The sequence below is a fragment of the Thermobia domestica genome, chromosome 2 (assembly GCF_964235325.1).
Source record: "Thermobia domestica chromosome 2, izTheDome1.hap1.1, whole genome shotgun sequence".
NCBI classification, from domain to species: Eukaryota; Metazoa; Arthropoda; class Insecta; order Zygentoma; family Lepismatidae; genus Thermobia; species Thermobia domestica.
In genome coordinates this window covers 267,112,713-267,127,046 of record NC_137455.1, presented here as the reverse complement: position 1 = coordinate 267,127,046, position 14,334 = coordinate 267,112,713, and the positions used below count along the sequence as shown (strand labels likewise).

The following is a 14,334-nucleotide window of genomic DNA, read 5'->3' as shown; positions in this document are numbered from 1 at the left end:
ATGTCCCCCCAGAAAAGCCTCAAATCTGCCCGCCTCCCAATGTTGAAGACAACTCTGCTCCCCTGATCCTCCACAGCAACTTCATAAATATTTTGAACATCGCTTAGAAAAAAATATGGGAACGGTCTTTCCCGCCCCACCCACCTAATATTGAAGACAGATTTGCGCCGCTGGTAAAAACACCTGTATTATCTGCAAGAAGGGCAATACAATGCACTCAAACAAGATATAAGAGAATTTTAAATGAAATTTTAATAAATGTATATAGTTAGAACTATAGTATTAATAGTTACCTAACATTAATTAAAGTTAAATAGCTATATTTACCTTCTAGCAGCCTTAATTTCGAAATTTTTAGCTTCACTATATGATTCCGATCGAAAGCGTGTTAGTATTATATTTTAACTGTGTTATTGTGCATATATATAACTTTATTTATTAAGAAATTGGGGGAAAAGGTTTGATTTTTCTTTCACTGTATCTCTTGTAGGTACGAAATCAATGAATTTAGAACAATGAAAATGTGAGAGTACAAGAGGTCGTATTCCGGTCTATAGCTTACTGTATCGGTACTGTCCAGACTAACCCTAATTCAATGTTCAGGACAGCGAAGAGCCAATGGGGGAGGAACTGGAATTGTATGATAGCTCACCGGCATTATAAGAGTAGAGGAAAGATTCGATTGCCAGACAAGTCTAGCACTTTTTTCTCTTTGAATTTTATTGAGTTCGTATTTAAAGCATAGAGTGAAAAAAGAGTGTCTTCAATTTCTAAATTATACGAATATGGTACACAGTAACCACATTTCAACTCTTATTAATATGACCTTCGATTAAAATAGTCCGATGAATAAAGATAGGAAATTAGGACTACTAGAAGGACATCATATTTGCATTTTGAATTTAATGGCAAATATTATTTATAAACTACGTCAAGGTGCTGTATGGATACACTGTTAATGTTGGTAACTAGTCTATGCCTATGGATCTACTGCTTATATTGGTGAATTCTTTAGATGGATAGTTACACTGCTGGTGAGTAGTTACATTATCCTGCCAGCGAGAGTTAGATGTCACTGCAAGCGCGACGAACTTGATACGCTTGTTTTTCCACGTAGTTACCAATCTTGCCGTTAGGCAATGTGATCTGTGGTAGTGTTACACAATTATCATTTAGTATGTTATGGATAAACTAAAACTTCAGTTAAAATTTAATCTTGTTTAGAGATCTTTGTAGAAAGTTACACGGAACAAGTCGATCTATCTATATACTAAACAATTTGCTTTACTATCTTAGCGTTCAGAAATAAAATGAAACATTAATTATATTTTTCCCCCTTAAGATCATCTCTGAAATTCCATACTTTGTCTCTCTTCTGTTTAGGTGGTTAATAATGTTCCATTTAAATGCCTATCACGATGAACTTCGTACATTCCAGGAAGTTCCTAATATTTTTACAATTTTTAATGGCTATGCTTAGTAGTACTTCTCACTTACGTTCTTAGAGTTTACTTTTCCTGAAAAAATGTTCCATAATTTTATTTCTCTAAATATGAATTAAAAAAAATTAAAATGAAGTGTGAAAGCCCTTAAGAGAAAATAAAGAGATACCATTCATTACCTCTGAACATCCTCCCCAACGCCATGCTACCTTTGTCTTCCGATGATGAACCCTATGGTCACACGAGCAATCAGCCAACTCTCCTCGGGTGCAAGCACGGGTAATAGCATACGCCACTCCTGCTGCCGACACAGCGTAGACATAGGCTTTCTCACGGCTGTCTGGAACATATTCGGGTATTAACAACAATCAGATTAAATTCAGTTCAGCTTTGCAAATAGGACAACCCTAGAAATAATAACAAAGAGAAACAACTCCCAATTCAGTTTGTCAAACAATTAAGTTTTTCAAAATATTAATGATTGGAGTTTACACATTGAGGCTATATGAGATAGGACCTATTACACTTGGGAAAGTATTTTGGATCATTCACGTTAGTTACTTGATTACGATGACCCGGGTTCGATCCCAGTCTCCGCCAAGTGAACTTTGTGGTGGACAAACACCGTGTGCGTGGGTTTTCTCGAGGTTCTCCCGTTTCCTCCCACTTTCTTCATTCCACCATTTCATTCCTCTCTCATCATCACCGTCTCCTTTAGCCTAACCGGCATAACCGTGGGACGTAAAACTCAAAGATGTCATTTGATAACGATGAGACATTATGTAAACGACAGAAAGATCCATAATGCAATGTACGTCGTTATAAGTTTAGGATTAGCTTTGAGAAAAAAAAAATAGTTGAAACTTTAAAACCAGATAGCAAACAACATTGTGTATCCATAAATATAAACAAGTGATTTAGCTATACAAGAACGTTTAATCAAGGCCGTATATCCTGATATTAGTTGAGAAGCAGCTATTTCTTTTCGAGGACGGGGAATGTTAGCAAAATTTAGAAGCTCCAGATATATTATAGAACATGCTCTCTTGGAAATAACATACGCGTAATTTCATTTAAGTAGCTTAGGATAAGAAACTTATCCGAGGTTGGCAGTATGGCAGTATTCTATTAATACCTGTGGAAGAGATAGTTGGACTCTTTTCTTTCCAAATTTTCTTGTGATTTTGGTAACCGAAATAACTGTTGTTGCTGAAAATATGAAGCATCTCGTTCTCAATTTCATATCTTACCCGAGATAAGTTCCCAGTGGGATAATGGTTGGAATGCAAAACGAAACTAAAAATAACTTAGTTATTGTAGCAAATTAAAAGGGTAATTACATAATTGTGAGTAATACTGAGTGGTTAGTGTTCTTACGTTGAATGTGGGATATTTGGATTCGATGTTTGCGATGAGAAACATATAATTCGAACGTCGAATGGGATGCGATACCTCGGTGGTAAAGCAGTTGGTTTCTTGTGCAAAAGGTAACGGGTTCGATCCCGAACCATATATTTTGTGATAAATAACAACGTTCTTATGACTTCTTAGAGTTCTCCCGTTTACTCCTTCTCTTTCCATTTGAATTATTTTTAAATAATAATTCACTTGCTGTTATAATCTATCTTCTTTCGACTGCAAAACATAACTGTGAAATTTCATTCCATATCTCCATGGAAGCTTCTGAGCTATGTATATCTAAAGAACGATCAATGGTGCCAAAATAGAGTGTTGAAATCGACGAATCTGAATATGGAAAATACTTTAAGGTTAGGGATGGGCACGAGTGAGTTCGAGCGAGTTTTCATTGAAGGTTCTGGGTTTCAGTTCTCGAGGAGCAAGTAGAGCTCGAGTCAAAAATTGTTAAAAGTTACAGTGCGGCGGTTAAACATGTTTAAAACTGCTCGACCTTGGTGAAGGGATGTCAACGGCTCGAGCGGCTCGGCTCACAGTTCATTCATTATCGAGCTGAAAAGAGAAGTGGGCCGAGCAAACTGCTCACCCAACCGAGCCGGCTCGAGCCAATATCCCATCCGAACCCAACCAAACTGATGGCTCACTCAACAGTGCCGATTCGAGCAATCGGCTCAGTTGAGCCTAGTCGAACCGAGACGATGGACTCGTTTCAAAGAAGCTGGCTCGAGACGATGGCTCACCTGAGCCGAATCTGTGGCTCATCCCAACCATACTTGCTATTCGCTCCGTTGAACCGATCCGAGCTAGTTAACGTCACTACCCAGGTCGGGCTTGTGCTTGGGCGAAAAAATTCGACCGTGAGGTCTCAGCTTTGATGCTAAGAACTAATGTATGCATATATGAGTGCTCACGACATTTGAGGCTGTCTCGTTATTGAAATCTATTGTTGCCCGTTTTAGAGACGAGACGACGTGCGAGCAGTGTCCCCTCTCGTGAGCAATATTAACAGTATTCCATATTACTGCTTACATATCTCATGACTTTTGCTTTCCAGTCTAATCAGGGCATGATTTCAAAACGAGCTAAAACGAGCTGAACGAGCGAGCCATTTATCAAACTCGACTTGACTCGAAACTGGACCTCAAAAACAGTGACTCGGCTCGAAACTCGACTAGAGAAAATTACCTTTGACTCGACTCGAAACTCGACTCGAGCTCGTCTCATGCCCATCCGTATTTAAGGTTGTTACTACTAGATATGGTAGAACTGTTAACCCCCTCCAAAAAAAAAAAAAAGATTGTATCTTTTTATGTATTGTAATGCATAATATTAATGCTTTGAGATCGTTGAGTGACTAGTCCGCTCTCGTAACTCAAGGTGGAAGGATGTTAGAAATCGGTTCTAGCAACATTGTACGCGGTTCATATTCAGTTGATATGCGTGAAGAGGAAAGTAGGGATGTGCACGAGATTAGACGAGTCGGCTTCTCGAGAAAATGCTGTCTTGAATCGTGTCTCATCTCAAAAATATCAGTCTGTCTCGACTCGTGTCTTGTCTCGAAGATTACTGTCTTGACTCGTCTCGAATTTCGATACGAGACTTCTCGTTTTCGAGTCGAGGCAACATAATACGAGGCAAAGCACAAATTAAGATCAAAATGCATCATTTGTCACAAGTTATGAGGGAAGTAACCGAAATCGGTTAATACAAGAATGATGAACGGATAGTTCACGAGACAATACTTTTCTGCCCTTTTAAGCTATCCAACTTTGAAATCAACAAACCCCATCACCAGAGCACTCTACCACTTAGCCATAGTGGCCACGGAATAGTTTGTGTTATCTATTCTCAAATAGTGTGTGTTATGTTCCCTATTCTCAAAGAATAAGTGGGCTATTTAATTCCATTATGATTTTATTGGCTTCGATGACGAACTAAGCAAGAAATAAGGCCATCTGGAAATAATTGCTTAGTATACTAAGTAGTGTTTTGTGTTCTCTAGAAAAATACACAAATAAATTAAAATATTATAATTTCATTTAAATTATAATTTCATTTCTGAGCTATTTTGAAAAAATGGGGATGGGACTCATGCATTTAAAGTTCAAGGATCTACTGCGGGCGGAAATCGAATCCAGGACTCCGTACACCAAGTTTGAAAGTGTTAAAGTAAAAAAAAAAACCGTTCAGTACTTCAGAGAAAAGTTATAACTTGAGAAGAAAGAGACACCGATACTAACTTGTGCTAGGAGCATTTTGAACCTACAGAGCGCCAGGTACGGAACAATATTATACAAGGAACAGGTCAAAGAAGTTCGTGTTCTAGAACAAACACTGAAAACTTAGAGATGGAAAAAAGTAAAAAAAATTGCACAGAAAAAGGGAAAAGAATGTATGGTTATCGAATTAAGAAGAGAAGTCAACAAAGTCAGTGAATATGCAATAAATGTAAGTGCAATTACAAGAGGAAAAAATGAAATGAAATCTTTGAGTTTTACGTTCCACGGTTATGCCGGTTAAGCTAAAGGAGACGGTGATGATGAGTAATGAATGAAATGGTGGAATGAAGAAAGTGGGAGGAAACGGGAGAACCCCGAGAAAACCCACGCACACGGTGTTTGTCCACCACAAAGTTCACTTGGCGGGGGCTGGGATCGAACCCGGGACCCCAAGCACCAGAGGTGAACGCTCTACCACTGAGCCACCGCAGCCCAAAATGACAAGAGGAATTTAAAAGAATAGGAAAATTTCAATAATATAATTTATGTAGTTAAATTCAATGGAAATAGAAATGGGAAACAATTACGATAATAGTAGAAAGGATAAAAATTTCTTTAATGAGTAAGATACATTTTGAGGCAGATGAAAGTGATACGCTGAAAAGTTGAGTGACTGCAGTGATGAGCTATGTATTTTTATACTTTAAAACGGAAAATGAAGTAAGCAAGAATTACAATGCTTTGTGATAGCGAGGGATAAGTTCGAGAGAATTAACCGAAATGAAGAACAGAAAAAGAATTAAATTTATTAAGAATGTAGGAAAATAAAGAGAAAGATGAAACATTAGGAATTTGTAATAAAATGAGAGAAGAGCCACCATAAAAATTGTTAGAAAGAATGTTATATTACCTAAAACCCGGATGCAAGATGTGAAGACTAGGAAACTACTGTATTAGCTTCAAAACAGACTTCGAATGTGGACAAAGAAACGAAAAGTTGAAGAAAAACATATTTATTATCTATGAATATTAGAAGTTCTGGTCTAAAATACGATGATTACACTTATTTTCTTTAAGTTGGCCATCTGTCTTGGTTGATCATCTTGCAATAGAGCCGATGGTGTCCAACAATAGACAGATCTCATCGCGTTATGAGGAGAATTTTCCTTAATGAGCTACATACTTATAGAAACAAAAGTACTTGAAATGTATTGAACAATTACCACAGTTTATTGTGATCAGTTTTTCGAAAATTTAAAATTGATTACAAAATGAATACTTAATTCTATTGCTTGGATTTAATCATGTATACTTGTAGAAAACACAACTACCTGATACTTTCATAAGAGAAAAGGAAATACCAGCGCAACCAGATTAGCACTATAAAAGAAATGCTGTTTCTGACAAGACCTGGATTTCTGAAAACAATAAATGACTAAATCCATTCCTTCCCCAGCGATGCAACGAACCTTTATCAAATCAATAATAACAGAAACCTTCTTACATACAGACGCTACAGACATAAGAAAACTAAATCTGTACACAACCATCTTAAATACAAGCTTACTTCAAATGAGGGAGCGAAGGGGTGAAAAATTATACTGACTGTGTGGTAGAAGTAGTTGATGAGCTACCGAGTGACGTAATTTAGCAGATAATCACTCACTTTCATTTGAGAAAATGTAGCATCACCAGGCTCAAACTATGATACTAATGTATATGAAGAGGTCATAGTATCTTATAGTAATTATTGAAGAATAGTATGGGAAATGTCATATGTCATATACAACAAATGTTACGTTATACATAAATTAATCTTGCCATAACTCGCAGGAACATACGAAAGTCTCAAAAGTCTTGGTGGGGAAGGGAATCAAGCAGAATTAATTATTTAATCCTATTGCATTCATGGGAATGAGAACACAATAACTATAACAATTTAATTTACAGACTGCCAATTATTCACTCAGAGAACATATGAAGTACAGTTTTCACTATTTTTTATACAAACTAGATAACTTATTAGAAGCTGAAGTATTAATATATTTGAAGTAATTACTATCAAAGCAAGACACAATTTTTAGTTTTAATGAACTGAAATGGGATGATGATTAAAGCTTGTTTTCGAAAGATTAACTTTAAGTATTCTCTACCCTTTTAAAGTTATAAATGGTAGTATTGCTTCCAAAACATAGTTGTTTCTATATAATTTTAAAAATTATATCAAGTTTTTTGAGACATTTGAGACGAAATAATTGAATGACATTATGCAGAAAGTAATTGAATTACTGAATTACATTATAAACTAGCTGTTACATTTTTTTAGATTGTGAGTCTCATTTGTCTGTACTCTTCAATTATATATGCTAAGCGGAAAACCATCCCCATCTGCAACTTCTCTTGTCAATAACACGGAAGGAGTAAACTAATCTAAGGGACGTAAAGTATTACTACAGAGAAATTAGGCATATTGAGGAGTCAACCTAGGCATATGAAAACCAGATCACACTGGGTGGAATATATAGTAGTACTATTTGCTAGGTTTTTCCCATTAAAGGTCCCAATTAATCCAGTTGCGAGTTTTGAAGATATGACATCATCAACAAGGCCACTGTGAGAATTTGTAGGGTGATCTTTGAACGAATATAACAAGACACAAACTAGAGGTAGAAACGTTGCTTTTGTGCCAAATTCAAGGAAATTGATTGCACAATGTTGAAAATAGTGTGTTTTATCCATACATGTCACATATTTTGAGATATATTAGCAGCAGATGGAAAGATCTTTTTTTTTAAAGAAATATATTTAAATCTTTAAGTATAAATATCTAAGTATAAATTGAATCTTTAAGTATAAATCACTATTATACATTTTAACATTGTGATTATACATAGTTTAAAGAGTTGTAAAACGATACTATCATCATCTTAATGCCACTGAAACTGAGAGAGCAAAGTTAATTTTTGAAGTGAAATATGCGCTTGTTTGATGGCTTCCTTACTAAAACTTCCTTAAAACAGATTTGAACTGGAGGATCTCTATTCTATGTATTTTCTTTTTATTTGGGGTTTATTCCATGAAAGAAACAGCAAGGTATGAAATGAAATGTGAAATGTTACAGGCTTCACATAGAAAACAACACTCCTAAAAATAATGCAGATAAAAGGTGGTATTATATTTTCATTAGACACAACAATCAATTATGTTTTAATTGCTGCAGCCATCTTCCACGCAGTACGCTCACATGATTAAGGAATTTAAAGCGATCTTCGACACTCACAACATCTTTGATAGTTGTCTGTAGAACAACGTGAAGCAAGATGAAGCAGGTCTTTTGAAGCAGTGGTCTTCGAACCGTCTTGGTCTAAGCGGTCTTGGCATACGACGTCTTTTACTACCGTCAACGATAACGTCAACTAACTTCCATGGCCAACATAATTATGAATCAATTCAATACTAATTGTGCACCGGATGAACAGTGTTTCTTTCAGACATACTTCCAGTGGAGCTTTGTCCCTCGGAGTCAAGATAAATCAAATTTCGATTACATCTCATCCTTCTACTGATCATATCCTTTATCAAATATTAAATAGTATCATAGTGCAGCATCCTCATAGTTTGATTTTGCTCTCCGAATAAAATTTTCTTGAAGAAAACCTGCAGATGAAAGGCTCCGGGTGAGTGCTGTTGAGTGACTGCTGACACCGGAGAAGGTAGAGCTAAATTGAATTGCATTGCTGTAGGCTGTTTAGTGATTATCTTTACATAAAGTGGATAACGTAACTATTCCAAGTTTACACTCCCTTTTGAGCGTTCAGTGGTAGAAAGGGAATTATCTAGCCCATCAGAATTATCTTCACCAGAAACCTCATCAGAATTATCTACAGCATCAGTTAACACTTGAGCGTTGTTGAAGGCAACTTTTCTTTAAGCTTCTTATCTCATACAAGAAACTTGAATTTCATTCTATCCTCTCTCATTTTGATGAAGGAATTCTAATAAAGAAGAGTACAAAATCATTTATAATAGAGAGCACGTCATATAGTCGATTGTAAAGATTTCTACTGGGATGTGTGGCAGTGTCCACCGATATTTCTAAAATATGTCAGCAGTGTACATCATACATCGTTTTGCTGTACTGTAAGCAAAACTGTAAGCATGTCTTTGTAGCGTTTGATGGGTACGGTGTAGGTTCGAACAAGAAGACAAGGAACAAGTGCGTCGACGAGAGAAAGTTTACCATGTGGAAATAGAAGTTACGGATTCTATTTAGTCATTCTAGACAGATTGAAATGAAAAAGTGAAATGAAATCTTTGAGTTTTACGTCCCACGGTTATGCCGGTTAGGCTAAAGGAGACGGTGATGAGTAATGAATGAAATGGTGGAATGAAGAAAGTGGGAGGAAACGAGAGAACTCCGAGAAAACCCACGCACACGGTGTTTGTCCGCCACAAAGTTCACTTGGCGGGAGCTGGAATCGAACCCGAGACCCCAAGCACCAGAGGTGAAAGTTCTACCACTGAGCCACCGCGGCCCCTAAACAGATTGAGTTTTCCTTAAATAGTAGAAGGAAAATGCCACTCACTTCCCTTCTGAGTAGTCATTTGCAAACACAGGATGTAAGGTATTTCAAACTGAGAGGTATTCTGATGTAATAATTGCGACAAACGCTAGGACAGAGGTCCAAAAGGATTTAGAGAAGTCTTGAGAGGTATAAAGGCAAGATTTGTTTGTTTTAGCAATAGCCTTCGCTCTACAAACAGAAATTGAAAATTTTCTTTTTCAATAACCTCTAAGTATCAGCTAATGTTTATGAGGTTTTTATCTGTATAATTCAAGAAAGAGCGAAAACTTTACGGTCAAATTAGACTATACATGTATTCCTTATTCCTTGCCTTGCTTGTTGCTGTTAAAGCAACTTGGCATGGTCCACCATCTGGACCTCAGAATAGCCAGCAGTGCTTGTTACATTAACCCTGTTAATAGTCTATATTAGATATCCAGGAATCTTAACTAACCCTCGTCGAAGATTCCTGCAGAATTACGCCGCTCGTGCGTGCTCTGTCGCTATCGTCCTTGCCGTTCTCTGCTCCAACGGGTTGCCCCGTACTTGCGATACGGACCACATCCCTAGTCTACATTGTATCTCCGGAACGTGAAGTCTCACTGTCAGTGAATTTCAATGACCATCTCTAAGTACGACTGCTGAATATCCCGTTCCAATTTCAGTAATCTTTTCACCGAGGTGGTTGGTTGAAACTGCATGTTTAGGCATACCAACAATAAATTTGAGTAGTACTTACTCAGTGTTCAGACACTTAATATAAGTACTTTTGAGTCTTTACCTCACAATTTACATTCCTATTTTAGCTATTTTACGTATAGATATGAAAGGTAGCTCCAAACTCACTTCAAATTTATTGTCAATTGGACTCTAACTTCGTCTAGTTTATATTGTTGTTTAAATTATTCTTAATCGTCCACCAATAAATTTAGTAGAAAACTATACCAGAGAGTTAAAAATGTACTTTATTGAATGATAATATTAGATTAATATATAATCTTACATTTCTGACATACAGGAATAAGACTAATTTAGTCATAAGACAACCATTTGCTCTGCACTATAAGTCTTCAAATGCAATACATCTATATTTCTTCATGACTATCTTTCACTTCAAATTAATTATCTTAATAACATATGTTTTATTTACTTCTATTAATCAATTATTATTAAAAATCAACACAAAACTCCTTTTAAAGACAATAGCGCACTTAGAAGTTAAAAAAAGATAAAACAAATAAAATATTTTAAATACACATACTGCTTTTAACAACATAACTACGTAACAAATTAAAACAAAGTGTACAAAAATGAAAAAAGAAATACTCAGGTAAGTATTCCAGAATTTTTTTAGAAATTTATTTAGCCATGAATAAAAAAAAAATAAAATTATAGGCAGCACTCCCATATACAATCACCTGATAAATTCTTCAAATCTGAAGTAATGTTAGTTACTATTATACGATTAATTTTTATTAGTAGTATAAACAAAGGTATACCGGTACTTACATATAAGATTACATGAGAATTGAAGAATTTATAAATTGATTGTATATGAGATCGTTCTCAGACTTTTCTGTTTAGTCAAGTATAAATATATATTTATACATTTTTTTTTAAAAAAAAGCAACTTTCTTGAGAACGGATTCCTTTACTTCTGTGTACGATTTGTTTTGTTTGCTATTTTTTTAAGCAAGAAAACATGGTTTTAAAAATATTTTAAATTGTACTTTATTTTTCTACTTTTTAGCCATAATCAATTAAATTTTATTATTATTATTTACTTTTTGTTATATGATGTTGATCAAGTCTATCAACAATTATTTTCACAGTCTAAAACGAATTTATGAAGATATTCCTGGATGTTATATTGTAGATTCCTGGTTCAATCACAGCTCGTTTCAAGTAGATTTCGTGGTGGACAAACACAATGTACGGTGGTTTTCTCGGGATTCTCCCGTGTCCTCCTCTTTCTTTATCCCACCATTTCATTAATTCTTATCATTCCAGTCTTCTTTTAGGCTACATAACATAATTGTGGGACGTAAAACTGAAAGATAAAAGTAACAATGCAGCATTCTTTTGTTTTTCTACTTACGTCACTGTGCAAAAGTTCATAATTGTATGACGTCGAAACTAAGTTAAATTAAGGTTGCCAAATTTGAGGGGAAAGTTAAACCATGGCACGTATGAACTATTATGAATTAAAGAAAAGTATGTAATGAATGCAGATAGTCTTTGCAAGTTTCTTTTTTTTAACTTCTTAATTTGCAATCACTAATTTCCGTTACTGTAAAAAGAAATAATTGTAAAAAAGATTAGCAACATCTCTAACAACAAGAACAACAATAATAATAAGAAAGTGCGACCTACTGACGTTGAGAACTCCGCCGAACACAGATGAAGCATTATTGAAAGTTGAACAATTCCAGCGGCTCATTCGAAATTGATGTTGACATTCGTCAATTCCCATTTGTGCTCCTTTTCCTACGATCTGAAACAAACCGAAAAGTAAACATCATTTAGATGTATATTTAACTCAAGCAGACCTGTGGAATATATAAAATGTACTCAGGGGCTAAACACAAAGAATATTACCATCGATTCCCTGGAAAAGCGAAAGCTTTACAGCTAGCTGGACTATATTTCGTCGCTAATCGCTGATGTTCATGGGACGAAACCCATTGGGAGCTCGAGTTTCTGTGAAAAGCATGGGTACTCTTAAGTAAGTCACCCAGTTTCAAAACGACTCTTGTCCATTTACATCAAATCCCAGAAAACCCTGAGAAACTGTCGGATCGATGCGTTTTGTAAAACTGGAAATATTTGAGAATGTTCAAGTTTTCCACATGAACACACCGAAGTATTCCCAGTTCTACACTGTAAAAAATTTCATAGGTAAATTTACAAAAAACGATGGCAATCTCCTTGCCAAATCTCTATGTAAACCGATTTTCACGTATAAAGTAAAATTACTAATATGAAATGGTGTAAAGTTACATATTTATCAATAAAAATAATATTTTCTTATAAATTTACTGTAAATTTGTAAAACAAAAAACAAATTTTGTAATTTAATCTAAGGAAATGTATATGAACTTACAAAATAAAGGGTAAAAGACTTTACATTGATATTTGGTAATTTAAACTACAGAATTTTTTACCAGTGTACAAAACGCAAATTCTAATTCTTTTTTTTCTGTTTTCTGGGATCTGCAGTAAATGGACAAGAGTTGTTTTGGAACTGGACGACAGTAGGACCGCCGCTCTTTTTCCCCTAGTACCGTTATGTTTTATATTTAATATAGAAAGTCATGTCCTTTCACGGGCTGTGTTGGCAGCCGGTAGTGTTAGGTCATTAGGGTTTGTTGACCTGGTTACGTGTATTGGAAAGTTGTTATATTTTTGTTTTTAGTTGTGATGACATGGAAAGGTCATGTGGTCTTTTTTGAGTTTGTATGCGTGTCTGTAGAGACTTTATACTGTGTATTTTTAAAAATAATAATAATGGAAATTTGAATTAAATCTGTTGATACGTCATTTTGAGAGAATAAAAGATTACACGAACAATATGTGAGAGAGAATAAAAGATTACACGAACAATATGTGATAGAATAAAAAGAAAATGAAATCTTTGAGTCCCACCTGTTAGGCTAAAGGAGATGGTGATTATTTTATTTGTTAAAAATAAGAAGGTGAGAACACTTATAATGTGTGATACGCACTGGGATCGAACCCGGGACCCTTATTATTGGAGCTGAATACTGTATGATGGGAGGGAAATATTTATTCATACGTGACTTTTTAATTTGTTGGATCGTATGCATAGCATACTCGGTGAGCTTGGTAAAACTTCGTGTACGGTATGATACACTATGATGGTACATATACAGAGCGTGGTTTCCGTACGTCTGTTGCTGATGAACTTAAGACATGAACTGAACTTTTCGCGCGCTTTTGGAAACCCGGTTGGGTAAGAGTGATAATGTGTACATGCTAAAACTTGAATTTTAATACAAAGGAAGACCGTTGACACGTTTGGTAAACATTACAGAATACCGCCAGACTGATAGAAATAACTTTGGCGCCGCGGTAGGTGAACAAAAGGAAGATTGCGGACGTGGGAGATAAGCATCACAAATTGGGGACAAACTAATAAAAATAACTTTAATGTTGGGATTGCCGAACACGTGATTACCTTGCGGTTATGAAAATACTTTAAATACAGGTTATAAGAGACAAAATATATAAAGATACATCATGCAGTCGTATGAGAAGAAGGATCTTTGCAATAGCAATATTGAAGCAATATCTGATGCTGAAACAGAAATATACGAATCATCGTCAGATGAAGAATTTGATTTTGATGCAATAGATTCACCAGCGCTAACAGTTTCACCAACACCGCCATCATCTCCAATTGTATTATCAAGAACATCACGATTTTGGGCTTTAGATTGTTCTTGTAATAGTGAAAAAGTGGATCGTGAATGTATAAAGAAGGCTATTGAAAAATGGAATTTTAATGAGACACTAATATGTGAGGGTTGTACGACAGGATCTAATCATGATTTTGATCATGATTGTATGACGACGCGTCCAGAATTATTGGAAATTCGTGCTTGGAGTATTATAGCAAGTCCTAGTGTTGAAGATGATGTGTTTTATTTGTACGCAAACACGCATATTATC

The 14,334-nt window shown here is 35.5% G+C and overlaps 1 protein-coding gene across 1 annotated transcript in view; it reads right to left on the bottom strand.

Moving 5' to 3' along the window:
* The window catches only part of LOC145678482 (protein Wnt-4-like), a 383,056-nt gene that overhangs the window by 83,430 nt on the left and 285,292 nt on the right, over positions 1 to 14,334 (bottom strand). Inside the window, exons 3-4 of the mRNA XM_081748665.1 lie at positions 12,016 to 12,136; positions 1,622 to 1,782 (exon numbers count right to left, since the gene is read on the bottom strand). Of these exons, the coding sequence (XP_081604791.1) occupies positions 1,622 to 1,782; positions 12,016 to 12,136 (282 nt within the window). The remainder of the gene's footprint in view (positions 1 to 1,621; positions 1,783 to 12,015; positions 12,137 to 14,334) is intronic.